Source organism: Ceratotherium simum, chromosome 15 (genome assembly GCF_057802395.1).
Source record: "Ceratotherium simum simum isolate JZ-2026a chromosome 15, ASM5780239v1, whole genome shotgun sequence".
NCBI lineage: Eukaryota > Metazoa > Chordata > Mammalia > Perissodactyla > Rhinocerotidae > Ceratotherium > Ceratotherium simum.
Window position 1 is genome coordinate 26,737,802 of NC_141914.1, and position 27,833 is coordinate 26,765,634.

Below are 27,833 nucleotides of genomic sequence, written 5' to 3' on the forward strand. Positions count from 1 at the left end.
ACTCATTCAGTTTGTCTGTCCTTCAGTTAGAGATCTCCAGGGATGGGAAATATCCCAAGAGCAGTACAAAAGTTCAGAAGGCAGAAAGTGCTATGTGTTGTCAAGGAAGGAGGAAGGGAGAATACGTTTCTGTCATTAAATAAGAAGTTGTTATGGTTAATTTTACGTATCAACTTGGTACTGTGGCCCAGATATTTAGTCAAACATTCTGTATGTTTCTGTGAGGGTGTTTTCAGATGAGATCAACATTTAAATTAGTGGACTTTGAGTAAAGCAGATTACCTTCCATAATATAGAAGGACCTCATCCAGTCAGTTGAAGGCCTTAATAGAACCAAGACTGACTTCGCTTGAGCAAGAAGGAATTCCACCAGTGGATAGCCTTTGGACTCAAACTGCAACTCTTCCCTGAGTCTCCAGCTTGCCAGCCTATCCCATCAGATTTTGGACTCTCCAAACCTCCACAACTGCATGAGCCAATTCCTTAAAATAAATCTCTCTCTCTCTCTGTCCCCACATCCTATTGGTTCTGTTTCTCTGGAGAACCCTGACTAATACAGACTCCAAATGAAATGACCAGCAATTATGCAAGTAGTACCGGTGATCCTAAGAGGTATCAATCACAACAGAGGAGACTGGCTTTAAGCAATGGGTAGAATGGAGCCCTGAGAGCCACTGCCAAATTTCCATTTCCTCAGATTTCTCTTGGCCTGTAGCTTTACTGTACTGCCTTCATATTATTTCTCCTACTATAAGCTCTGAAATTTAATCATAAGTTCTTAAACAATAATGATAAGTAAAGAAAGGAACATAATGAAAGAAAAGGGCAGATGGCTCATGAGACATGAAGAAGTTCAGTAATACTTACGACAACACGAGGTGTTACTAGAAGATACACAGTGTGAGGAACTATCTTATTATCTCGAACATCCCATAATCTCTCCACTTTTCGAACTACTTTATCACTCCATTGATACAATCCAAGACTGCAATTAAAGAATAAAAAGATAGTCATTTTTGTAAATTCATCACCACTTTAAATGTGTTTATGAATATCAATATGAAATTAAAATACGTGAGCTTACTATGTACCAAGTCCATGCAAAGTACTTGATAACATTTTCTAATTTAATCTCTTCAACAACCTTAATGAGATTATCATCACTATTTTACAGGTAGAGACAGAAGCTTAGAGAGATGTAGTAACTTGCTCATGTTCACATAGCTAATACTTGGCTAAGATGACAATGAATTACTTCCTTTTAACAATTTATTGGATAAAACAAAAGCAAGTCCAGAGACATAGCCAAGTATATAAGGAAACTTAATAAACAAAAAAGATGGCATTTTAATTTAGTGGGAAAGTATAATTTACCTAATAACTGCTATAAAACTGGTTATCCATCGAAGCAAAAAACAAAAGTTAAATCTCTATTTCATCCCATATACAGAAATAAATTCCAGACAAGTGTCAGCAAAAATGGCAGAGTAAGGACCTCTGAAAATTCCGTTTCATGAAAGCTATGAGAAAAGCAGCAAAATTGGCCAAATCAACATTTCAGAACTCCGGAAATTAACCAAAGGCTTGCAGCAATTCAGGAAGCACTATTTAAGAAAAATGGATGACTCTCAGTAAGAACAAGATGCGTGGTGGTTTCCCATGCCTTCTCTCCAGCTCTGTGGCAGCCTTGAAAACCAACAGCCCACAATCACGGTGAAAACCAGCAACCGCAGCTACCACAGGAGGCATGGGGCATGTATTAAAGAATGGAGAATAGAGAATGTATTAAAAAAACCATGATCCGACTATACATTTACAGGAGATACAGTTCAGACTCATGGACAAAAAATAGGTTGAATGTAAAAGGATGAAAATGATATACCACGCAAACAGTACTAAAAAAGAGAGCTGGAATGGCTATACTAATATCAGACAAAATAAACTTGAAGACAAAAATTGTTACTAGAGACAAAGAGAGACATTTCATAATCATGAAAAGGTCAGCCTACCAAGAAGATATAACAATTATAAACATATATATACCTTACAAAAAGTTCCCAAAATACATGAAGCAAAAATAAATTCCAAATGGATTAAAGCTATGAATGTAAAAAATTCAAATAACAATTTACCAGAAGAAATTTAGGGGAATATTTTTATAATCTTTGGAGGGCAGAAACTTTCTTAAGCAATAAAGGAAAAAAAGATGAATTTAATGATATAAAATTTAAAAATTTTTCTGTATGGCAAAAATATGATAAATGAAATAAAAAGATAACTAAATGGGAGAATATTTGCAACAAATATGAAAAAGGATTAATATCTCTAACTTATAAAAAACTCTTACAAAGTCATTAGAAAAGGAAAAATAACCTAAGACTAGACAAAGAAAATAAATAGGCAGCGTACAAAGAGAAAATGCAAATGGCTAAAACCTCACTAGTAGTTCTGGAAATAACAAGATACCATCTTTTTTACCCATCAGATTGGCCTAAAAAAAAAAAAAATCTATAATATCCAGTACTGGGAAGATGTTACAAAAGCACGCGTATATCCCTGGTGGGAGTGTGCCCTGCCACAACCTTTAAAATAAAAGTAACGACAGCTTTTATTAAACTTTACAGTGGACATAGATTTTAAACCAACGATCCCACTTTGGGGACTCTATCTTATATAAATAAAAGCACTACAAAAGTGACATATTTATTTATTATAGAAAATTATGATGGATATCAATTTTGATTTTTCCCTATAACCCAAATCATTTTTTTCTGGCTTTTTCCCTAGATTATTTCTACCATTGACCTTAAGAAGCTCTCATTCTCATCAATAAAACAAAATATACAGAGGATCTTTTTTCCTACTATTATTTTACAAAAATTTTAAACATATAAAATGTTGAAAGAATTGTATGGTGATCATCTATATACCCAATAACTATCACTTAGATTCTGCAATTAACATTTTGTTATGTTTTTTGAGTCGTATATCTGTTCATTTACCCATGTCTTAGAGAGGTTATTCTTAATTCCTTTTATCTTTTTCCATGGCAAGGCAATGTTTAAACATAAATAGTGAACAAAGCCAGCAAGAAAATAAACAGCTTTTACCCTATTAATAACTCTAAGATCCTCTTCACCATCCACACTTCAATTAACAGTTTCTCCAAATAGATTGGTCCAAATCCGACTCTATATATCGAACAACTGAATTTCTTATTATTCTATTATCCCCATTTATACTGTAAGATTTCCTGCTTTTGAGCATCCTGAATGTAAGAAAGCACTGCAAATTATCAGCTTAACAATAGTTCTTGCGTATGGGTATCTCTCTCCTCCGTACCTACATCACTATGTAGCTGATGCCTATCTCACCATTTGTATGTTTCCCATAAAGACCACAATTCTTAGGAAAGACTAGACTTCTTCCACCCCACCAAATGAACACAAACAGTCTGGGAAGTAAAATATCTATTTCTACATTAGAATTTCGTTTCTTCATATGTACTCTAAAAAATATTATGGAATAAGGTATTATTTGTTTCAATATTTATTTAATTCTAGTTATTTTAATAGAGATCTTTGTAATCGAAGTAAAATACACATAAAGTGACCAAATTTTAAGTATAAAGACTAATTAATTTTTATTCTATATCCATATACCACTGCTCTAAAATATGGAACGGTGTTGGCACCCCTAGAAGGTTTCCTTGTGCCCCTTCCCAATCTATACTCAACTTTTATGTCATTTAACAGCCTCCTCCCTCAAGAAAAACCACTAATTTGTCTTTTATCATTGCCTGTTTTTAAATTCCATACAAATGGACTATCTGACTTCTTTTGCTCAATATTATCTCTGTGATATGAATATATGTTATTGTGTGTAGCAATAGTGTATTCTCTTTTAGTGCCTTGTAGTTTTCAATTATAGGAATATATCACAATTTATTTATCCATTCTACTATCGATGGACCTTTGGGTGGTTTTCATTTTTTGGCTATTAATAACAAAACTGCCATGAACATCCTTGTACACGTCTTTTTTGGACATGTGCTCTTAATTTAGAGATTTATTTTTTATATAAATGCATGTAAATGGTTATAGTTCTGTGACTGACAGTCTATATGAAATTCTTGATAAACTTTTTTAGTGTTTCTTAATATTGTTTATTTTAGCCCCTGTCCCTCTAGATCACTGCTAATACGCTGTGCTAAATAAAACATTTAACACGTACATATTGCCACGTATAGGCAACGATTATTAATAAACCAAAATATAACCAACCAACCCACATTTTCCCATGGCTGACTATACCGTAAAGTAATACAAGTCACAATGTGGTGGAAAAGAGCTCTGCCTGGCAAGAAGAGTCCTGGCTCTTTGGATAAGTCTCCTAAGCATTTTGTATCTAAACTGCTTCATCTGTAAAATGAAAAGGGTGAAGCTAAATGACCTCTTCTATCCTATCATGTTTTAATAGCTACAATTTTCTTAGGCTAGTCATGAAACCACTATTATTTATGGCACCTAATATGCTATGATTCTCGGATTCTAGTCTTAGCACCCTTCTAAAAGAGAATAAGAACAAAAATAACAAATACCTGTTATTAAAAGGTGGGAGACCATCTGCAAATCTTGACGTTAGAGGATTTCCATCTTTATCATGGTAGAATGCAAACAGGCCAGCAGAGAAACCCTATAAGAAAAAGTTCAAAATGTCTTAAAATGAAAAATATCAAGTCTGATTATAGACATCATAACATGCCCCTATCAGAACAGAACACTGACATAACCACATAAAACACCATGCCAATTCTTCCACGAGAACTTCTCATATATTAGAACTGGACAACAGTTAAGTGGTTCATATATATGAGTTTTAAATTCCAATTACCAGAGGTAATTATAAGTGAGGAAATCAAAAGTAATAGTAACAAAGATTCTTTGGTAGTAGAATAAACAATACATTAATTGTTTAAGAATGCTTTTATCACAGTTGATCTCCTCACATGAACTTACTAAACTCTACAATTGCATCCAGGGACTGCTACTATTGAGAACAATTAACACAGTTTAGAGTAGGGGAGTGGGTGATCAAATGTGCTCCTAAGAGCCCTCATAAAAATTCAAAGTCTTTGATCTCAAAGTCCACATTTAGTATACCTCTATACTTAAAAAAAAAAAAGACTGGAAATATGTGTGTGTATGTGTGTGTACACTTAGGAAAAAAGACTGGAAACACATACATCAAAGTGTTAGCTGTGGTTCCTTTGGTGGTAGGGTAATGTGTAAAATCATCCATTCCCCAATTTTTTACAATGTAAATATGTATGTTTACAACCATATTTTTAAATAGTATTTTTAAGAAGTCTTCAATTTTAATGAGATAATGGATACTTTGCATAAAGTTATTCAAATTCCCGTTCTCTATCCCTTCCCTCCCAAATAAGATGAGAAAATAGGCAAAAAAAAATTACTGACATTTGATATCTCCTATTTCATTAGTGAGATTTCTTTTCTTGCTTTCTTTCCTAATCCAATAACTAAAACAAAGCACTTCTGTAACTACTTCTTTACGTATGTTCTACATATTAAGAATATGCTATAGCTTATATCCAAATAACTAACAATCATAAGTGATCACTTAATTAATCAATTTCTTTGGCAAATTTCTTTGCTTACATAACTGTGGCCTCTGTGTCATTCGAAGCTTGCCAAAATGATTAATGGAATCCAGGTTATTCTTTTATTCCTACATTTCTTCTTTTTTAATCTCTGAAGATGCAAAGGACACTTAATGGAGTCAACCAGGAAACCTATATAGTTTCTGATATACAATTCACTAAAGTTATATAAAGCTTAAAATAGTAGGATTTGCCTCATCCTTTATAGTATTCTAAATACACATTTTTTCTACTCTATCAACTTGAAATTTTTTCTAAGCACTCACATTGCAGAAGGTTTATCTAATATTCAAAGTACCCTGGATGACTGTAGTTGATAGCTATGAGCATATATAACTTTATAGGGAATATTTGTATTTGTTAAAATTTAATTCTTACTACCCTTCAGGATGGGTTTTGAGACTTAAACTAGGATTTAAAATTTCTTAGGTTTTTACATTTTTTTAAATAATTCAAATATACAAAAAAGTAAAAAACACGTAATAGACATTTATGTATCCTCTTTAAGAGGATTTAAGATGTTAATTTTGCCATATTTTCTTCAGACTTTTATTTTTTTTAAGAAATAAAACACTGCAGAATAAATACTGCTGAAGCCCCATTACCTACCCTCTCTCCTCCCTCTCTTCCCAGAAGTACCCACTACTTTGAAGTCAATGTGCATAATTCTCATACATGTTTTTATATTCAATGGCGTCTTGCTTTAATTTCAGATTCCCTGACTGCTAAAGTAAGTCTGAATATGTTCTCATACATTTCTCGGCCAGTTGGATGTTTCTTTTGTGAACTGCCTGTTCATAACCTAATTTACTCATAATCTCTGCATTAATGTTGACTTATGTACTAGACTTAAAACCTGCTATATTTCTCTGGTTGTCTCAACATCAAGTATCTCAAGTTTTTAGAGGTTAAAGCTTAAGATGTTACTTAGAACTTAGAATGATCTTGTCTTTCACCACAATTAGCAAGTTCGACTCACTTTTTTTAATAAAAGGAAAACAGACAACTCATTTTAGAATCTCTTTACCTAAAGGACATAAGTGCTACCTGGTTACACTACAGTTTCACCAAGTTATTCAATGTATTCAGTGATTTAAAGACCTAGGCTTGCATTTCAAAGTCATACACCATAGCTCACTAAATAAGACTCATAAATAAAAACCACTAATTTAATTACACCTTGCTATGTACAGCATGGTGTTGAGCCATTTATATGTTTTGTCTTATTTAATCTTCAAGGAAAAAAAATTCATTGTGATATGTACCAATATTATCTTCAGTTTACAGACGAAACAGGCTTACAAAGGCTAAGTAATTTCACAAGATCCTAAGGACTTTTAGTGGTAGAGCTAAGATTCACACCTAGTTCTGTGTGATCCACTCTCTCTCTTAATCACTGCATTTTACTGCCATCTATTTTCTAAATACACGAATGACATCAGGAGAACATTTCCTAGAGTCTTAGGCAACTTCGTTTAATTCCCTAGATATATGGTAAAAGTCCACTATTTTGGAGAAATTGGGTAAAAGGAAGAAGTTCTGAATCAGTAGTATACATATACATTTTAGAAAGCCTAAATAGACCAAGAAGACTTTTAGAAATGAGATTTCTGTAAGAGACAAAAAAGATCTATAATCAGCATATCAGTTATTTTAGAGGAAAGTAAATTTTTTTAAATTACTACAGTTTTTTCTTAAGAAGCTTAATAATTTCCTCAAAAATCCTATTTTCCCAATGGATTTACTTGTTTAATTATTTTAGGTAATATAACTCAACCTAGCCACTATCCTAGTCAAAAAATTCTCTATTGGCAGAAGCCTAATCAACTAAGTTTTACTGAACACGAATCTAAGAACCAATATAATCTTGAAATTTAACATATACATCAAAATGAGAGCATAATAAGCAGAAAATCAAGGCATGAAGGAAAAAACAGTAGTTAACAGAAAAATTTACCAGGGCATGAATAATCTCATGTTTCACTGTGGACAGCATCCCAATAAACTCCTGAGGCTGGGTAGAGATCATATTTGGACACAGGTTAGCGTATCCTGCTATTGGCCTGTTAAAATAGACATTAAATTTTTTATTATATTCCAGAACAATATGTATTATGATATTTACTAACTTATACTTTTCTATCAAAAACTAATCAAGGTCAGAAAAATCTTTGCTAAATATCAAATGTCACTTTGTACCCGAACATCTAACTTTTACTATCTTTTATTTTTAAGACATATACCTCTGTTTTCCTATGGCATGGCTAGCCAACACCTGTTCCCACAAAAGGATATAGTCAGTTAATTATACTTTGTGTGAATTTGTAAAATATGTCAATATATACCAAAAAAAAAAAAAGGAACAAAGTGAAAAACTTAAATTTTAACACTATCTTACTTGCAAAATCCATATTTGACTTCGGCATTTCACTATATTTACAGGCATAGGGACAGACAAGTAGGTAGAGAGGGAAAATAGATACACAATAGGACAATAAGCAGATCATTCAGGTTGCTAAAGTTGCTGAACCTTCTTATCTCCATCTCGCTATTCCCTTTCTCCTGCCCTAACACTGCCTTCCTTCACATAACGAGTTTTATCTTCCCATCATCTTCTTTCATATTCTACACCTTCTAGAATCTACAGAATTCTACATCTCTTTCTAAGCCTAGAACCTGAGAGTCCAAGAGCTGACTAGGACCCAGAGTAATTCAATAAGTTCCACCATACATCTCCCTGTCTTTCAAAAGCTGTGGCAAACACACAATGGTAAGGAACCCCAAGGTCCTTTCTCCCACCACAACCTTAACATTTTAGCACAGTAATACCACAAACTTCACCAAATGGTGATCGCCTATTTACAAAGTAACATTTGTAATGCAAAGTAAATAAGATTAAGTAAAAAACAGTGCACTTTCTTCATACTTGAAAACAACAGGCTTACACTTAGAAGAAATATGAATATAATTCATTAGCAAAACATTGCCACAGTGACCTCTAAAATACAAAATGGATGTCACTGCCAGCCTTAAAACCTGTCAAGGACTTCCTACAGCATTTAGAATAAAACAGCCCTGTCTGCCTCTCCAGTGAATCTCCTGAAGCTCTCATCCTCAAACACAGTGTCCACTGAAGTGGCTTCTAACAGCAACGGTACACGTGGTTTTTTCCCTAACGTAAGCTCTTTTTCCACCTTTGTATCTGGCTGAAGCCTATCAATGTTCAGGTTACAGCTAAAATTCCACTTTTTCAAAGAAGGCTTCTTTGCCCAATTGATCTACGTCATGTTTCCCCCTTTTGTTGTCTTTTATGGTACAGCACCCTGTTTTTTCCTACAAAGTATTTATTACATTTTGAAATCACATATTTTTTCTAAGTATATTTAACTAATATCTGTCTCCTCCTGTAATTTGTAAGTTCATGTGGCAGGTAGACGTGTCTATTCTGTTCACCTAGTCTACTGACAACATATTAGGCACTCAAATATTCATGGAATGAATTAATACAATATAGCAGTTTTGAAGGATAGTTTTGCTTCCTTCAAAAAGATCAGAAGATAACTGAAGATACTGCTGCTTCTTCCAACATCAACATTCTCCTCAGAAGAAACCAAAACCTTTCCCCAGATATGAGAAGACATATATGAGTAGCTTCATATTCACTGATACAAAGAACCTTTATTTTTTTAGCTACTCATTCACATCAAATGTGAACCAAACGTTAAAGTGCTTTAAACAAACATAATAGCAGTGCAATGAAACTGAAACGCACCTCTGGGCTACGGGATTCTCATCTGTGTGACGACTCCTATCTGGATGCTCTTACCAAAAGACAATTAGATACTTGAGGTACTTTCAGCATTATCAGATGCTGAAAGGAGATGAACTAACCTAGACCCATCTCAACATAGGATTTTACATCCCTCCCCCCACTTCCCAAGGAAGCCATTCTGTTCCTAATATATAAGGTTCACTTTAACATGTCTTTTATTTAAAAAAAGTAAAAGCTCATTGTAAAAAGGGATATATCCAATAATATGGAAATGTATAAAGAAAAAAGTGAAAATCCCCTGTTTTATAACCTACCCCCACTAGATTCCATTATCAGAGGTAACTACTATCAAGAATTTGGGGTGCTTTATTCTTAGGGTGACCAGCTATCCTGGTTTGCGCAGCACTGAGGGGTTTCCTAGGATATGGGACTTTCAGTGCTAAAACAAGGGGAGTCCTGGGCAAATTGGGATGGTTGGTAATCCTAACTACTTCTGACTTTTTCCTTTCAAGTACATACAGGGGTTTTTTAGACAAATATGGAATCATATTATGTATGCTTTTACAATGTGCTTTTGACATTCAACAGTATATTCAAAACGAGATTGCAAATGCATGTGTGCATGCGATCCATATGGTTTGGTTCAAATTAAGATAAAGGACCATGATTTTGTAGCACTACTATTATGAAGGTATATTTCTCAAAGACATCTACTTGAAGAAAGTATCTCATTTTATCAAGTAAGAATCATTCAGCACTTCAAATACTATATTTCCTTATAATTCCATTAATTATAAAATATCATAAATTTAATAACAGCTTCCCAGGGAAAAAGAAATACTCCATTAAATATATATATTCTATTTACTAAACCATATAAACAAGAAAATATATATTCTTTTTACTAAACAATAGTACATATATACCCACAAAAAGACATAGCACTTTCTTCTTCAGTAATATACTCAATATTTGACTCTAAGCTTTTTCAACATTCAAAAGCTAGATTTTTGAGTAGATTCTATGGATCAACAATTACATAACTGTTACATAACAGGTTACAGACTGCTTTTCATAATCCATGATGCTGATTTTGACCTTACCACTTTCTGGATTGACAGTAAATTCTAAAGTATATACCAGTGTTTTCTCTGTATTGCCTACTTCATTCAACAAATAATTTCATTTTTTTCCTTAAATGAACTACGCAGTAATAGAAGCGAAACAGCTCTTTAGAGTCAGCTAATCTTTTGACAGATAGATGAATGTTTAGGACCTCAGCAATGATCCTTACATACACATTTAAGTGATAATTTGGCTAAGTGAAGGATATGTCAAATGATATGATGGGGGCGGGCTTGGTGGGGTAGTGGTTAAATTCACATGCTCTGCTTCGCATGTTCAGATCCCAGGCGTGGACCTATGCATTGCTTATTGAGCCATGCTGTGGCAGCATCCCATATAAAGTAGAGGAAGATGGGCACGGATGTTAGCCCAGGGAAATCTTCCTCAGCAAAAAAGAGGAGGATTGGCAACAAATGTTAGCTCAGGGCTAATTTTCCTCAAAATAAATAAATAAATAAAATTTTTTCAAAAATGATATGACAATTAGATGAACAGTTATTTTTAACATCTTACAGTTTTAGCACAGAAATGCTAAAATTAAAGTTCAAATTGTTTCTTAGAGAGATATTCACTTCCCAAGAAAATTCTCTTGATAGTAGACTTCCTCTTTGGAGTTGGTACTGACACTACCATATCAACAACAGTTCTACCACCTGACTCCTCCCACCCTCCCACCCAGTCAGGCTGTTTCTTGCTACTGGAGGCAATCTGGCAAATGCAAACTTTCTGTACATACTCTAAACACTTATAATGTGGTTTGTTTTAAGAGTCCCCATATTAGATCTTGGGAAATAAGTCTCAGGGGAAAGTTTACCTGTCCATTTTTGCTTCCTGCTGACAATAGGCTGCATAAGAGATGATGTTTTCATGGCTGCACCTGTCAGTGGCCAGAGCACCAACATAAAGAACAAAGTCTGCATCCAGGATGCCCTCTTGGTCTTGCATACCCACTGCTTCACAGGGCGACTTATCCCCACGGCACACCCTGCATTGCTGTGCCCGTGGTGGGCAACAGAAAATCAGACCAGAGACAAGGTTAGCTGTAGGAACTTTTAATTTAAGATTAAAATTAAATAAGACTCTAAATACATATGATTTAACTTTTATTATCCATTAACTTTTATCAAAATCCATACCTCCCTCTACTCAGTTCTTATTTCTAATTCTGAACTTATTTTACAAAAATTCCTACTTTATATAAAATGATCATAAATCTATAATCTTTTTTTTTTTTTTAAAGATTTTTTATTTATTTATTTTTCCCCCAAAGCCCCAGCAGATAGTTGTCTGTCATAGCTGCACATCCTTCTAGTTGCCGTATGTGGGACGCGGCCCCAGCATGGCCAGAGGAGCGGTGTGTTGGTGCGCACCCGGGATCCGAACCCGGGCCGCCAGCAGCACAGTGCGCGCACTTAACCGCCAAGCCACGGGGCCGGCCCTATAATCTTAATTAAAACAAACAATTGCTATTTATAAAGGGCAATTGGATGCAACTGCAAAGGATGCTAAAAAGAAATAGAGAAGGTTTTAAACCCTTAAACTAGGTGAAAGTTAAAAGGTACCTCCTCGTATGTATTTGTTTTTGCAGCTTCCTGTGAATCCATAGTTATTTAGAAATTAATTAATAAAAAAATTTTTATCTAATGGAAATATATTTCCTATTATAAAGTAATTCATGTATCTTGTTAAAAATTCAAATAATTCAAAAGTATGTAAGGTAAAAGTTAAAGTCATCTTGTGATATTACCCTTGTTTCTAGTTCTCTAAGCAATTCTTACTTTGCCCTTGTAATGTCTCTGCTTTTTAGAGGACTTATTCTATCCAAGTTCCTAAACAATCATAATCTCCAATTTATAAATAGAGAAATCAGTAAATTGTGATCTTTTAGGCGTGATGCTTGTAGAGAGAGAGAAAACAGAAATCTCCGTTTCATTATATTGTTTACTTTTGCTTCTCTAACCCATGTATTTATAATTTTTAAATTCAATTACTTTAACCTATTAATAGTGTTACAAAAAGTTGTTATTTTTAAGCATTCTCTACCACAATCACTCATTTATTTAAAAAAAAAATCAGGACCCCCCCAAGAAGATAAGTAGGAAGCAGAATTTGGAAAGGCTAAGAAAATTAAAAATAAAAAATACTTTAGAAAAAAAATGTGTCTTAAAATGTCTCTAAATGTCTTGGGAAAAGAGATGGATATGTAATTGTCAACAAATAAGAGGCATAAACTCTTTGCACGAGAAGCAAAACATTTATTTGTGGTCTTAGGAATTGCAATTTGGGAGACAGATTTGAGAGGAAACTCAAATGTGCTCTGAAGAGGACAAAAGAGGCAGGGATTTATAAAGGCAAAACCCACAAACTTACATAAGTTGTTTTGAACAATTAATGATTGGTTCTGACAAGGAACGAGCTGACTTGCCAGTATGTGATTGGTCTTTGAGTTCTATCTAAGCAGACTGTCCGTTGTTGGAATAGGAAATGTTCCAGGATGTAGCTTCTGTAGTCAGGTTAAATTCAAAAGTTCATCTGGTTGTGGACACTGTATACGGTGCATAAGTCCCACTTCTTTAATGGCCTCCCAGCTCCATTTTAGAAGCCCTGACATCTGTTACTCCATTTTGTTATTGTTGTCCACATTTTCTGCTTTTGATCAAGATTTTTTTACAGAAAGCATTGTAGATCAACTGTTTGATATATCTATTGGTGTTTCCCTCGTCACCAGGAAAGCTCATTTTCAGGAATTCATGTCCCACGCATGGGGGGAAGTGAGATGCTCAATCATCAGTAGGAGTAAGGTATTCAGAGGCTTTGGCCATGTCTGAGCAATAATGACATGATCAGGAAATGAATGTTAGGCAAAGTCTCATAGTTCTAAGGCATCGATGATGGCTTTGTTCTCAATGGTCATCAATGAATAGGTTTGTTGAATAGTCTCGAGTCTTTAAGTGACCATGACCTTGACATTTTGAGTAGCCATGTGACAGCGAGAAATGCACAGCATAAACAGTTTAAAAATGACAAAAAAGGCAGCAGATCAGAATTATCACAAGTAAAACAAGATGCAAGTAAACTGGATCTGAAGATTGCTCCTAAACTGGCAGGAAGCCAACTTGAATCTGAAAACTTGAAATTTAACCAACCTGCAGTAAAGCTAGAGTGGCCCTTAAGTGATATAGCTAGTTTGAAAAGCTTAGTGATCTCCAATTCAACTTGACTATAGAGGTGTTAATCCAAGTGCAACAGGAGGTATTGGCAATAGCGCAAACTCCTTCTTGGGCGGTCTAAGGCTGTTCTGTTCTCAAGGACCTTTGTTGTGCCCTAATAGCTCTGGCTGCAGAGCAAGTGATTCTCTTAACAGTTCTTGTGAGGTTTTGCATTATAACCTCCAAATCTGTGGTTCTAACTCCTGTCCAAGATTCCAAAATTCTCAAGAACCCGTTGAATTGGTCACCTGAATACCCAGCAGGAAAGTCACATCCCTGACTACAGCCACAACTATTATTCTCATATTCAGAGGGTTCTTCATCAGGATAATCATCTACAATAGAGAATGCCCTTTTCTTTCTGCTATTCCAGTAGACTCTAGTTGTTCAGAGATTAGCTTGAGTACGGTGAAAGGAGTGATTAAGTGTCCCAGGAGGCAAGTTCCTCCCATTCTCCAGCTATCTAGGCATTCATATGCCCGTGGAAAATATTCTTGGTCACATATGAAACTGTAGCCCGAGGGTATACAAAGGGAGCCAGTGACATTAGAGGATTCCAAGGATGGATTGGTAGGCAGGTCTCAAGGGATGTAGATGAACCAGGGATCTGTCCTACCTAGGGAGTTCACCAATGCTCCCATTAAGCTGACAGGCCTCAAAGAGGGCGACTAGAGGAAGTGGCAATGTGAAGTATGCCCAACAAAGGGGTGTTAAATGGTTGAATTTGGACCTGGAGTTATAGAGGCCCTGGAAGTAAGAGTTAGAGGAAGGAAGTGAGAACTTGAGGAGGCGCATCGGTATTGGTGTAAAAGACAGATCTCTATCTTGGTAGAAGGTGGACAGGCGGAAGGGAGACAGGGAAAAGCAAGGAGGGGGTCCCGAGACAAGGTGGACAGGTTGTATCTGGTAGGCAATAGTGGTGAGGGGCTGGTCATGGGTGACAGTATAATTGGGAAGATTAGAAAAATTGTACATAGGTATGACTATGGAATCATTATTCTTTGCAAAAAGATGCAGCAGGGGAATGGTGACATACTCAACATTCAGATAAGTTACCATAGTAGGCTAAAGACTGAGAAAATTGTATTATAGTATTGCTTTTCCAGAAATGAGGGACTGGGGAAGGGAGAGGGAGAAGGAACGTAAGGGTCAGCAGCAAAAAGGAAGTAAATTACCTTTACTTTCCTCCATATTCACCTCAGAATGTCCGGGAATCTTTATCACTGCTAAAGATCTTGGTTTCTGAATGGCATGCGAAAGATCTAACACATAGAAACTATTTTTTATTCTTTGACCTGTAGAGGTCAAGAATCCTCTTCGTTTCCAAAGCATGGCAAAATCATGAGTTACCCGCAAAGCATATCGGCTGTCTGTATAGATATTGCTGTTTTCCCTTCAGTCAGACACAGGTTTGGGTTAGGGCCACAAGTTCAGCTTGCTGTGCAGAGGTAGCCACTAGCAAAAGACCAGCCTCTATTGTTTCCATTAAAGATGCAACCACATATCTTGCCTTATATTTATCAGTTTCATCTGGATTGAGGATTGAGGGAATGGCAGTGAATAATAGTGATGTTTGGTTAGGATAGAAGAAGCAGCTCATAGGAGATCAGTCTGCTAATAGAAAGGTGTTGAGAATGATGAGAATTCAGAAGGGCTTCCACTGAGTGGGGTACATAAATGGTCAGAGGAGAGCCCATGATAGTTTCTTTGGCAGTCCTAAGAAGAATTGCAGTTGCAGCAATGGCTCTCATGCAGGGAGGTAGTCCCTTAGATACAGGATCTAATTGTTGGCTCCATTAGCCCGTTGGTCTATGTTGTCCTCCATGTTCAGGACGCCCAGTGCATTTCCTTCCTTCTCATGAACAAAAAGGAAAAAGGGCTGTTTGTAGTTAGGATGTCCTAAGTCTGGGGTGTCAAGGAGACCCTGCTTAACTGTCTCAAAGGCATTCTGATTTTCTTCACAACAGTTGACGGATTCTGGCTAGTCAACATTAAGGGGAGAGTATAAGGGTTGAGCCATCATTGAAAAGTTGGGAATCCAGTTTCTACAATAACTAGCCAATCCTAAAAATCGCCTCAATTGTCTTTTGGACGGGGGAACAGGGAAAGAAAGGATTCCTTTAATTCTATCTAGGTCAAACATTAACCCTTGGTTAGATATCAAATGTTCCAAATATTTAACTTGAGGCTGATTAAATTGCAGTTTCTCTTTAGAGACTTATATCCCTTAGAAGCAAGTTCCCTTAAGAGATGTAGTCCATCTATATCAGATGGTGAGTAAAGGAGCAGGTCATCTACATATTGTAATAAAGTGGAGTTTTCTGAAAAGGTTACCGTATCTGCCTTTAAAATTTGAGAGAAGGAGGGTAGGCTTCTAGTATAGCCTTGAGGCATGACTGTCCATGTGTATTGTTGTCCATCCTAAGCAAAGGCAAATAAAAATTGACTACCAGGATCTATGGGCATGCTGAAGAAGGCACTGCCAAGGTTTATGACCACAAAGAACTTGCTATTTGGAGGAATAGCAGACAGAAGGTAGGAGGATTAGGGACAATAGGATGCCTGGCTATTACAATGTTATTGATGGCTCTTAAGTCTTGTACAAATCTCCATCCTCTTCCATGAGGTTTACATATAGGGAGGAGGGGTATATTACAAAAACTTGTATAGGGAGTAATGAGCCCTTGTTTCAGATAGTCTTCAATTACAGGCTTAATGCCTTTAATTGCTTCAGCATGCAAATGATACTGCTTAATGTTAGGTAAGGTCTTATTTGGATCCACTTCAATTTTCATCAGAATGGCACAGTGAATACAGCCAACGTCTGTGAGCTTTTTGACCAGAGGCAGTCAGGAACAGCATCTAAGATAGGATTCTTTTGCTTTTTGACTTGAGTGGATAAGATAAGAATGGAAATCCTATCTTATTACCTATGGAAGGGTCAGAATTATCTATTGAAGAACAGTTAGGTCTCTAAGGTCTCTTAAGTCAAGAAATATTTTCCCCTTTGGAGAGAAAGAAATATGGGAATTAACAGCTTGCAGGGAAGCAACCTTTTTGCTGTTTCATTTAGAGGCCTTGATACCAGTTAAAATAAGCTGCTCATTCAATTTGTTTGGTTTGATAGCCTTTTTCCAATTGAGAGCATAAGTAAACCAATTTAGGAATTTCAAAGGAGCCCCATTTAGCCAGTGAAGACTCAAGATGTGTCAGGTAATGTGAGTCCATTAGGACACAAACCTACATGTAGAAGGTCCATATTCTTTAAACATAAATCCAGCAGGAGTCCCAGAGTGGGACTGCCCATTGGCAGTTCCCTTAGAGAATGAACTTCCCATTTGTAAGCACTTACCAAAGAAACAAAGGCCCAAGAAAAGGAACAGAAGTTCCTCAACAAAATGAACAAAGATGCCTTAACAAAAGCCGGCAACAAAAGACACCTAAATAAAGGTCTGAACCTCTACCAAAAAGGGTGGGAAGTTCGGGCCCAGGAGGATCACCACCGGGAGCTGGAGGCGCCAGGAGGAGACAACAGAGCACAAGACTCTTTGCAGGTGCTTTGCTCGTGTCCTCACAACAGTGCCAAAATCGGAGGTCAGTTGCTGTGAATCCCACTTCTGACACCATGTAATGTCAATGAATAAGAGGTAAAAACTACAAGAGAAGCAAAACGTTTATTTGGGGTCTTAAGTTGCAATTTGGGAGATAGAGATTTGAGTAGAAACTCAAACAGAAACTTTTCTCTCCAAAGAGGACAAAAGAGGCAGTGGTTTATAAAGGAAAAACCCACAAACTTACATAAGATGTTTTGAACAATTAATTGAACTTAATTCAAAACTTAATTGAACAATTAAGCTGATTTGCCAGTATGTGACTGGTCTCTGAGTTGTATCTAAGTGGATTGTCCATTCTTGGGAGAGGAAATGTTCCAGGATGTGGCTTCTGTGGTCAGGCTAAGTTCAAAAGTTCAGTTAACATCTGGTTGCGGATGCTGTATACGTGCACAAGCCCCACTTCCTTAACGGCTCCATTTGATAAGCCTTGACATATGTTAATCCATTTTGTTATTGTCATCCACATAATTAACAAGTTGTTTTAGTTTTTAAATGTGTCCCTAAAACCCTTTATATTCTCAAGAAATTTGAGAAAAGAAGTGAAAGCTAAGTAAGTCTATAGATGTGTGGTTTTATTTCTGGGCTTTCACTTCTGTTCTATTGAGCTGTGTCTGTTTTTGCAGCAATATCATGCTACTTTGGTTACTATAGCTTTGTAGTATATTTTGAAGTCAGGGATTGTGATGCCTCCAGCTTTGTTCTTTTTTCTCAGGACTGCTTTAGCTATTTGGGGTCTTTTGTTGCCCCGTATGAATTTTAATATTCTTTATTCTATTTCTGTGAAGAATGTCATTGGGATTCTGATTGGGATTGCATTGAATCTGCAGATTGCTTTACGTAGTATGGACATTTTAACTATGTTTATTCTTCCAATCCATGTGCATGGGATATCTTTCCATTTCTTTAGGTCATCATCGATTTCTTTCAATAATGTCTTATAGTTTTCATGGTATAGGTCTTTCACTTCCTTGGTTAAATTTATTCCTAGATATTTTATTCTTTTTGTTGCAATTGTATGTGGGATTGTCTTCTTGAGTTCTCTTTTTGTTAGTTTGTTATTAGAGTATAGAAATGAAACTGATTTTTGTCAGTTGATTTTGTACCCTGCAACTTTGCTGTAGTTGTTGATTATTTCTGATAGTTTTCTGATGGATTCTTTAGGGTTTTTGATATATAAGTCATGTTGTCTACAAACAGTGAGAGTTTCAATTCTTTGTTGCCTATTTGGATTCCTTTTATTCCTTTTTCTTGCCTAATAGCTCTGGCGAAAACCTCCAGTACTATGTTGAATAAGAGTAGTGAGAGTGGACACCTTTGTCTTGTTCCTGTCCTCAGAGGAATGGCTTTCAGTTTTTCCCCATTAAGTATGATGTTGGCTGTGGGTTTGTCATATGTGGCCTTTACTTATGTTGAGGTACTTTCCTTTCATACCCATCTTGTTGAGAGGTTTTATCATAAATGGATGTTGGATCTTGTCAAATGCTTTCTTTGCATCTATTGAGATGATCATGTGGTTTTTATTCCTCATTCCGTTAATGTGGTGTATCACATTGATTGATTTGCAGATGTTGAACTATCCCTGTGTCCCTGGTACAAATACCACTTGAGCATGGTGTATGATCTTTTTAACATATTGCTGTATTTGGTGTGCCAATATTTTGTTGAGGATTTTTGCATCTATATTCATCAGCAATATTGGCCTACAATTTTCCTTCTTTGTATTGTGCTTGCCTGGCTTTCGTATCAGGGTGATGTTGGCCTTGTAGAATGTGTTAGGAAGTGTTCCATCTTCCTCTATTTTTTGGAATAGTTTGAGAAGGATAGGTATTAAATCTTCTTTGAATGCTTGGTAAAACTTCCCAGAGAAGCCACCTGGTCCTGGGCTTTTGTTTTTGGGGAGGCTTTTGATTACTGTTTCAATTTCTTTACTTATGATTGGTCTATTCAGATTCTCTATTTCTTCTTGATTCAGTTTTGGGAGGCTGTATGAGTCTAAGAATTTATCTATTTCTTCTAAATTGTCCAATTTGTTGGCACATAGTTTTTCATAGTATTCTCTTATAATCCTTTGTATTTCTGTGGTATCCATTGTAATTTCTCCTCTTTCATTTCTAATTTTATTTATTTGAGCCTTCTCTCTTTTTTACTTAGTGAGTCTGGCTAAGGGTTTGTCAATTTTGTTTATCTTCTCAAAGAATCATCTCTTTGTTTCATTGATCCATTCTACTGTTTTTTTGGGTTTTCTTTGTGTGGGTGTGTGAGGAAGATCAGCCCCGAGCTAACATCCATGCCAACCCTCCTCTCTTTTTTCTTTTTTGCTGAGGAAGACTGGCCCTGGGCTAACATCCATGCCCATCTTCCTCCACTTTATATGGGACGCTGCCACAGCATGGTCTGACAAGCAGTGCATCGGTGCACGCCTGGGATCTGAACCCAGGCCGCCAGCAGCAGGGCACACGCACTTAACCACTACACCATGGGGCCAGCCTCTGTTTTTTTGGTTTCAATTTCATTTATTTCTGCTCAAATTTTTATTATTTCCCTCCTTCTGCTGACTTTGGGCTTTGTTTTTCTTTTTCTAATTCTGTTAGGTATGGTTTAGTGTTGCTTATCTGGGATTTTTCTTGTTCGTTAAGATGGGCCTGTATTGCTATGAGTTTCCCTCTCAGGACTGCTTTTGCTGCATCCCATATGAGTCAGTATGGTGTATTTTCATTTTCATTTGTCTCCATGTATTTTTTGATTTCTCCTTTAATTTCTTCAATGATCCATTGGTTGTTCAGTAACATATTGTTTAGTCTCCACATCTTTGTCACTTTCCCAGTTTTTTTCTTATAGTTGATTTCCAGTTTCATAGCAGTATGGTCAGAGAAGATGCTTGATATGATTTCAATCCAATCTTCTTTTTTTTTTTTAATAATTTTTATTTATTTATTTTCCCCCAAAACCCCAGTAGATAGTTGTACATCATAGTTTCACATCCTTCTAGTTGCTGTACGTGGGACGTGGCCTCAGCATGGCCGGAGAAGCGGTGCGCCGGTGCGCGCCTGGGATCTGAACCCTGGCCGCCAGCAGCGGAGCGCGCGCACTTAACCGCTAAGCCATGGGGCAGGCCCTCAATCTTCTTAAATTTATAGAGGCTTGCCTTGTTTCCCAACATATGGCATATCCTTGAGAATGTTCCATGCATACTTGAAAAGAATGTGTAATCTGCTGTGTTTGGATGGAGTGCTCTATATATATCTACTAAGTCCATCTTGTCTAGTTTTTTTGTTTAAGCCCACTATTTCCTCATTGACTTTCTGTCTGGATGATCTATCCATTGATGTATGTGGGGTGTTAAGATCCCCTACTATTATTGTGTTGTTGTTAATATCTCTTTTTAGGTTTGTTAATAGTTGCTTTAGTACTTTGGTGCTCCTGTGTTGGGTGCATATATAAGTGATAAGTCCTCTGGGTGGATTGTCCCTTTTATCATTATATATTGCCCCTCTTTGTCTCTCATTACCTGCTTTATCTTCAAGTCTACTTTGTCTGATATAAGTATGGCAACACCTGCTTTCTTTTGTTTGCCATTAGCTTGGAGTACTGTCTTCCATCCTTTCACTCTGAGCTTGTGTTTGTCTTTAGAGCTGTTTCCTGGAGGCAGCATATTGTCAGATCTTGTTTTTTGATCCATCCCGCCACTCTGTGTCTTTTGATTAGAGAATTCAATCCATTTACATTTAGAGTTATTATTGATATATGAGGGCTTAATGTTGCTATTTTATCGCTCATTTTCCAATTCTTTTGCATTTCTTTTGTTTCTCGTCCAATGTGCTTTGGACTACCAATGCAGTTTGGTGGTTCTGTATGATGATTTTCTTAGTTTTCTCTTTATTTATCATATGTGTCTCTGTTCTGATTATTTGTTTAGTGGTTACCACGAGGTTCATATAAAAAATATCATAGATGAGACAGTCCATTTTCTGATGACCTTTTACTTCCTTAGACTAAGTCAATTCCATCCCTTTCCTCTTCCCCTTCTAAGTTATTATTGTCACAACTGATTCCATCTTGTGTCGTGTGTTTGTGTTTAAAGTGATAAATTATATTTATTTTTGGTGTTTTCCTTCCCTTAATCTTTGGTGTTATAATTGTTTGCTAACCTATTCTGATAGAGAGTTGCAATTTTTCTGATTTTGCCTAACTATTTTTCTCCTTGCTCAAAACTTTGTATCCCCTTTCTCTTTTTTTTCCTCAGGCATGAAGGCCTTCTTGAGCATGTCTTAGTGGGGATGTTGTGGCAATGAACTCCCTTAGCTTTTGTTCATCTGGGATAGTTATTATTTCTCCATCATAGCTGAAGGATATTTTCACTGGATAGAGTATTTTTGGCTGAAAGATTTTGTCTTTCAGAATTTTGAATATATCATTCCACTCTCTCCTAGCCTGTAGAGTTTCTGCCGAGAAATCGGCTGAGAGCCTGATAGTGATTCCTTTGTACATTATTTTTTTTTTTTTGTCTTGCTGTCATTAATATTTTTCCTTTATCATTGACTTTTGCCAGCTTTACTACTACATGCCTTGGAGATGGTCTTTTCATGTTGATATATTTAGGGGATCTATTGATTTCATTCACTTGTGTTTCCAGCTCCTTCCCAGGTTTGGGAAGTTCTCAGCTATTATTTCTTTGAATAAGCTCTCTGCTCTTTTTCCCCTCTCTTCTCCCTCTGGAATACCTATAATCCTTATGTTACATTTCCTAATTGAGTTAGATATTTCTCAGAGAATTTCTTCATTTCTTTTTAGTCTTAGTTCTCTCTCCTCCTCTACCTGGAGCATTTCTGCCTTCTTATCCTCAATATTGCTAATTCATCCTCCATTGTCAGCTCTCTCTTTAAAGATTCCAGATTTTTCTTTATCTCCTCCATTGTGTTTTTCATCTCCAACAGTTCTGATTGGTTTTTCTTTGGAGTTTCAATCTCTTTTGTGCAAGTTCCTGATTTCATTGAATTGTCTGTGTCTTCTTGTAGTTTGTTGAGCTTTTGTATGATAGCTATTTTGAATTCTCCACCATTTAGGTTATAAATTTCTGTACCTTCAGGATTGATTTCTGGGTGCTTGTCATTTTCATCTTGGCCTGGAGATTTAATATATTTTTGCAAAGTGCTTGAGGGCATGGGCTTACTTTTCCTCATTCTGAAGATATCTGGTTGCAGCTTCCACTTGACACCTCTGGGTGGGGGTCAAGAGTTGTGTATTCTGAGCCAGCTGCAATCTGTGGGCACTCTCACCAACCGTCTGTGCTGGTCCTTCAGGCGGGGGGCGGGGGGTGTCTTTCGTTTGCCTACCCAATCCCAGGGGCTTCTCATTCTTCCCTCACTGTATGCTTTCCTGGCATGCTAGCTTGATGAAGGCAACCCCACAACTGTTTAGTCCCCTCCATATGGGAATATCCCACAGGCTGTGACAGAACTTGGAGAACGATGGTTTTCCCTCGGAGCACTGCCCCTCCTCCCTCTCTCTCAGAGAGCCGTGTGGTCCTGGTCTCAGGGTTGCTGTCATTGGGGAAGGAGAGGCGTTCTTCTTACCTCTTTCCACTTCCTCCAGGGGTACCAGCACCTCCACCTTCAGATGCAAGGCTACATGGGTCTCAGATATCTTTTGTGTTGTGTGAATATCCTCTGTTGGTATTTGAATGTCCTTTTTGTTGTATCTTAGCGGGGGAGAATCTAAGGGGGAAAGCTTGCTCTCCCATGATGCTGACGTTACTCCCCTAGTTATAAGTATTTTTATGATATGGATTTCTAGTTTGGGTTGAAGCATCCACATTTTCTATTTTAGGAGACAATATCAAATTTTCCCTTCCAAAATACTGGGAGATATACCCGCTAAAAGATGTTTTAGAGGATGAAGGTAAAGTCCTAAGCTGAAATGATTCAGCAGCCCCAGAGATAATTTGAAAAAAGAAAAAAAAAGGAAAGAAAATATCATTAAATTCATTTCAAAACCAATGAAAGAATAAAATTAGCATACCTGTGATTAGTTTTGGTAGAAGAAAGAAGCTTTTGAACTTAAGTTTGTAAAAATGTCTTGGTGACACTCACAGATTCAAAATCTCCCCAAAGTTTATCCTAAAGAGTAAAAGCATTGCTAAGAGTAGAGTGAATTACCTGGAGGTGCTCCTCAGGCACTATAACTGGGCCACATTTTGTATGCTCTGCACATTCTCCAGTACAGTATCTATGGGGATCATTATCCTTCCGTAGGTATTGGCTTGTTGCACATTGTCTTCAGTTCATTTGTACATTAAAGTTTAATTACCAAAGAAGAAAAAAAAAAAGAATAGTTCACAGCATTGTAAAACACTGTAAAAAACTAGTAGTTGCTATGATAGTCCATTAATAATGGTTACTATTTTAGTTAGAAAGGTAGACTAACAAAGAATTTTGGTTCCATAGGAAATCATTCTGATCTGGGTTTTAAAACACCCAACTACTTCATAAAGCCAATAATGTAGACACATGAAGCAGGGAGGAAGGGGATGTAGGGAACAGGGGATGACTACACCCTAGGAAAAGATCCAGTAGGTCACCTCATAATGGAAATCAGGAAAGAATGATTACCCAACAGATGCTTTTTTATTCTTTTCAAATACCTTGCACTTTGGTCTCCAAGAACAAGCACATTAAAATATTCTAATATAAATTTCATAATTTACCATACTGGTAGAATGGGGAGGGCGGAGTACTAAATAACTGAAGAAAATAACCTGTGTTTAATGTGACATACCTGCTAAGTAAGATAGTGCCCGCAGGTCTACGAACCTGAAAAGTCTTCTCTAAATAAGAAATAGCTTGTGGAAAAAGCTTGTTCTAAATAAAAGTTGGAAAAAAAAAAAAAACCAGTCAGAATCATAGTCAAAGGATAACTTATATTTAAAACAAGTAAGCATAGGATATTAAGGACTGAGGGAAAAATGGGAAAGCCTTACAATTCTGGAATACACATACTAGTTAGTCAAAGGTTGTGTGGCAAGGGGTAGGGGACAGAACAAGTCTAGGAGCAAAGGAATTTCCTCATTTTCTAGTTGAGTGTGAAGAAAGAACACTAGGTAGAAAGTTGCTTCCCTACTCCCATTAAATAGAATATTAGAAAACATAAATGTCAACTATTAATCTAAATTACTTTAAATTTGAGATTGATTTATATGATTCCAACATCAAGGTAGTTTATGTTAAGAAAATCTTATGTTTAGAAGATCTACTTTAACCTCACCAATTTCTGTGGCCCATAATGAATTGACTTAACGTGTGTGTGTGACTCTGTAACAGTTAAAAAACTGATGAGGTTAGCACCTCTATTAACAACTTTAGCATATCATACTATCAGGTCAATTAATCTTCAGGAGAATGAGCATTTCTACCAGGAGAATAGTGTTCTCAATGTATTTCAAAAATCGTCTTTTTCACCCTATCCTCAGCATGCCTTGCTCCCCCAAAACTTAAGAGAACAAGAAAATGAGAAGACCAATTTAATATCAAATTATAAAATAGGAGGACTAATTTAATATCATATATGAACAAAGTTTTGGTGAGTGCATCACAAAGACACCTTCGCTGAAAATGATAAATACATTCACTACCAACACCTTTTATTCAGTCATTCACAAAACAGTCATTCTTTATTGAAGCAGAATTTATATACAATAAAATGCACCCATGTTAAGTATCCAATTCAAGCCATGAGTATTTATTACATACCATTAGAAGGTATCTTTTCTCAGGGAGCAACCTGAAAATGATGACACAAAACGTAAGAATTGCATGCTGCGGCAGAGCACTGCCTCATTTGTTCAGAATGCATCTGGCAGAGCCCCAAGGAATGCTTTGTGGATGCATGCAATATCATTTCCCCCCAAATCTCAATTTACCTCAGTGAGCATCTGAGAGTTGACACTGTGCCAAAGCACAACGCTAGGCATGATCATATGTTATCTTATTCATTTGGGAAGTGAATAAGGGAAGGGAAGGGAAAGACATCAACTACTCCTAATAGCTCTTTCTAAACTACTACAGATTCATAATTTATCTGTTTCCTGGACCCCTCTTACATTAAATAAAAAATTAGACTATATTATCTCTCTGGTTAATTTTGTAAACATTCTTCTTATTATATATATTAGTACTTCCTCTTAGTTTTCCTCCAAGTACTTACAGAAAGAGGTCCCTTCCAGGTCTGTTATTGACCACATCCAAGTAGATCCACATTCGTTCTGTTTAAATTATTCATGATGTATAGATTTTAATCATATCCCATTGCCTTCATCTTTCCAGACTAAAAGATATTTTTAGCTTAATTCCATCTTAAAGTGCATTAGCACCTAGTTCCACCTATGGAACTTCAGGTAACAAATGAAAATATCTTTAATAGTTTGAGTCTTAATAAAAAAGATGAAAAAATAATGGCGCACTTACTCTTCAATACTTTTATCATAGACAGTCTTGATTCTTAAATGTTCATCAACATCTCTCTTTACAACATGATTTGCTTTCAGATGGACCTTATTTATGACCTGAAAAAAAAGAATAGATTTGAAAATTAAAAAAAAAAAAAGATGTTTTATAGATTAACCAGGTGAGGTCTCAACTTAAAATTAATAAACTAAATTTCAAGTATAATACCCAGAAAAAAAAATTAAAGAACTAAATAAATGCAGAGATAATCCATGTTCATGGATAGGAAGGCTCAATATTGTCAAGATGTGATTTCTTCCCAACTTGATCTATAGATTCAATGTAATCCCAATCAAAATCCCAGCAAGTCATACTATGGATATCAACAAACTGATTCTAAAATTTACATGGAGAGGTATTCTGAGAAGACTCAGAATAGCCAATACAATATTGAAGGAGAAGAACAAAGTGGGAGGACTGACACTACCTGACTTCAAGATTTACTATAAAGCTACAGTAATCAAGACCGTGTGGCACTGACAAAAGAAGAGACAAATGGATCAATGGAAAAGAATAGAGAGTCCAGAAATAGACCCCCATAAACAGAGTCAACTGATCTTTTACAAAGGAGCAAAGGCTATGGAGCAAAGATAGTCTTTTCAACAAATGGTGCTGGAACAACTGGACATTCACATGGGAAAAAAAAAAGACTCTAGACAGACTTTATATCCTTCACAAAAATTAACTCAAAATGGATTAGAGACCTAAACGTAAAATGTAAAACTATAAAACTCTTAGAAGATACCATAGGAGAAAACCTAGATGACCTTGGGTATAGTGATGACTTTAGATACCACACTAAAGGCATGATCCATAAATGAAAAAATTGATAAGTTCAACTTTATTAAAATTAAAAACTTCTGCTCTAGAAAGATACCATCAAAAGAACAAGAAGACAAGCCACAGACTGGGAGAATATATTTGCAAAAGACATATCTAATAAAGGACTGTTATCCAAAATAAACAAAGAACTCTTAAAACTTAACAAAAATAAAATGAACAACCCAATTAAAAAACGGGAAAAATATCTGAACAGACAGCTCACCAAAAAAGATACACAGATGGCAAATAAGCAAAGGAAAAGATGCCCCACATTAGATGTTATCAGGGAAATGCAAATTAAAACAACACTGAGATATCACTACACACCTATTAGAACAGCCAAAATCTGGAAAACGGACACCATCAAATGCTGCCAATGATGTGGAGCAACAGGAACTCTCATTCATTGTTGGTGGGACTGCAAAATGGTACAGCCACTTTGGAAGACAGTTTGGCAGTTTCTTAGGAAACTAAATATACTCTTACCATAACAACCCAGCAATTGTGCATTTTGCTATTTACTTAAATGAGTTAAAAACTTATGTCCATGCAAAAACCTGTACAAGGATGTTTATAGTGGCTTTATTCACAATTGCTACAGTTTGTATGCTAACAGATAAATAAACTGTGGTACATCCAGACAATGAAATATTCAGAGGTAAAAAGATGAGCTATCAAGCCATGAAAAGACATGGATGAAACTTAAATGCATATTACTAACTGAAGAAAGCCAATCTGAAAAGGCTACAGACTGTATGATTCCAACTACATGCCATTCTGGAAAAGGCAAAACTATGGACACAGTAAAAAGATCAGTGTTTGACAGGACTTGGGGGGGCGGAGCACGGAGGATTTTTAGGGCAGTGAAAATGCCCTGTATGATACTATAATGATGGATGCATGTCATTATACATTTGTCCAAACCCACAGAAAGTACAACACCAAGAGTGAACTCTAAAGTAAACTACGGACTTTGGGTAAATATGATGTGTCAATGTAGGTCCATCAATTGCAACAAAAGTACCACTCTGATTGGGGATGTTGATAACGGAGGACTCTATGCATGTGAAGGGGGAACAGAGTATTTGGGAAATCTCTGTACCTTCTTCT

General features: G+C 36.2%; 1 protein-coding gene across 3 annotated transcripts in view; it reads right to left on the minus strand.

The window, feature by feature from the left end:
* LMLN (leishmanolysin like peptidase) overlaps nt 1-27,833 on the minus strand; it is a 107,725-nt gene that overhangs the window by 63,328 nt on the left and 16,564 nt on the right. For all 3 annotated transcript variants that reach the window (XM_087439749.1, XM_087439751.1, XM_004424513.3), the window contains exons 2-9: nt 25,863-25,960; nt 25,149-25,179; nt 24,178-24,260; nt 23,559-23,676; nt 11,395-11,573; nt 7,641-7,746; nt 4,601-4,695; nt 868-985 (exon numbers count right to left, since the gene is read on the minus strand). In XM_087439749.1, coding sequence (XP_087295875.1) covers nt 868-985; nt 4,601-4,695; nt 7,641-7,746; nt 11,395-11,573; nt 23,559-23,676; nt 24,178-24,260; nt 25,149-25,179; nt 25,863-25,960 — 828 coding nt within the window. The remainder of the gene's footprint in view (nt 1-867; nt 986-4,600; nt 4,696-7,640; nt 7,747-11,394; nt 11,574-23,558; nt 23,677-24,177; nt 24,261-25,148; nt 25,180-25,862; nt 25,961-27,833) is intronic.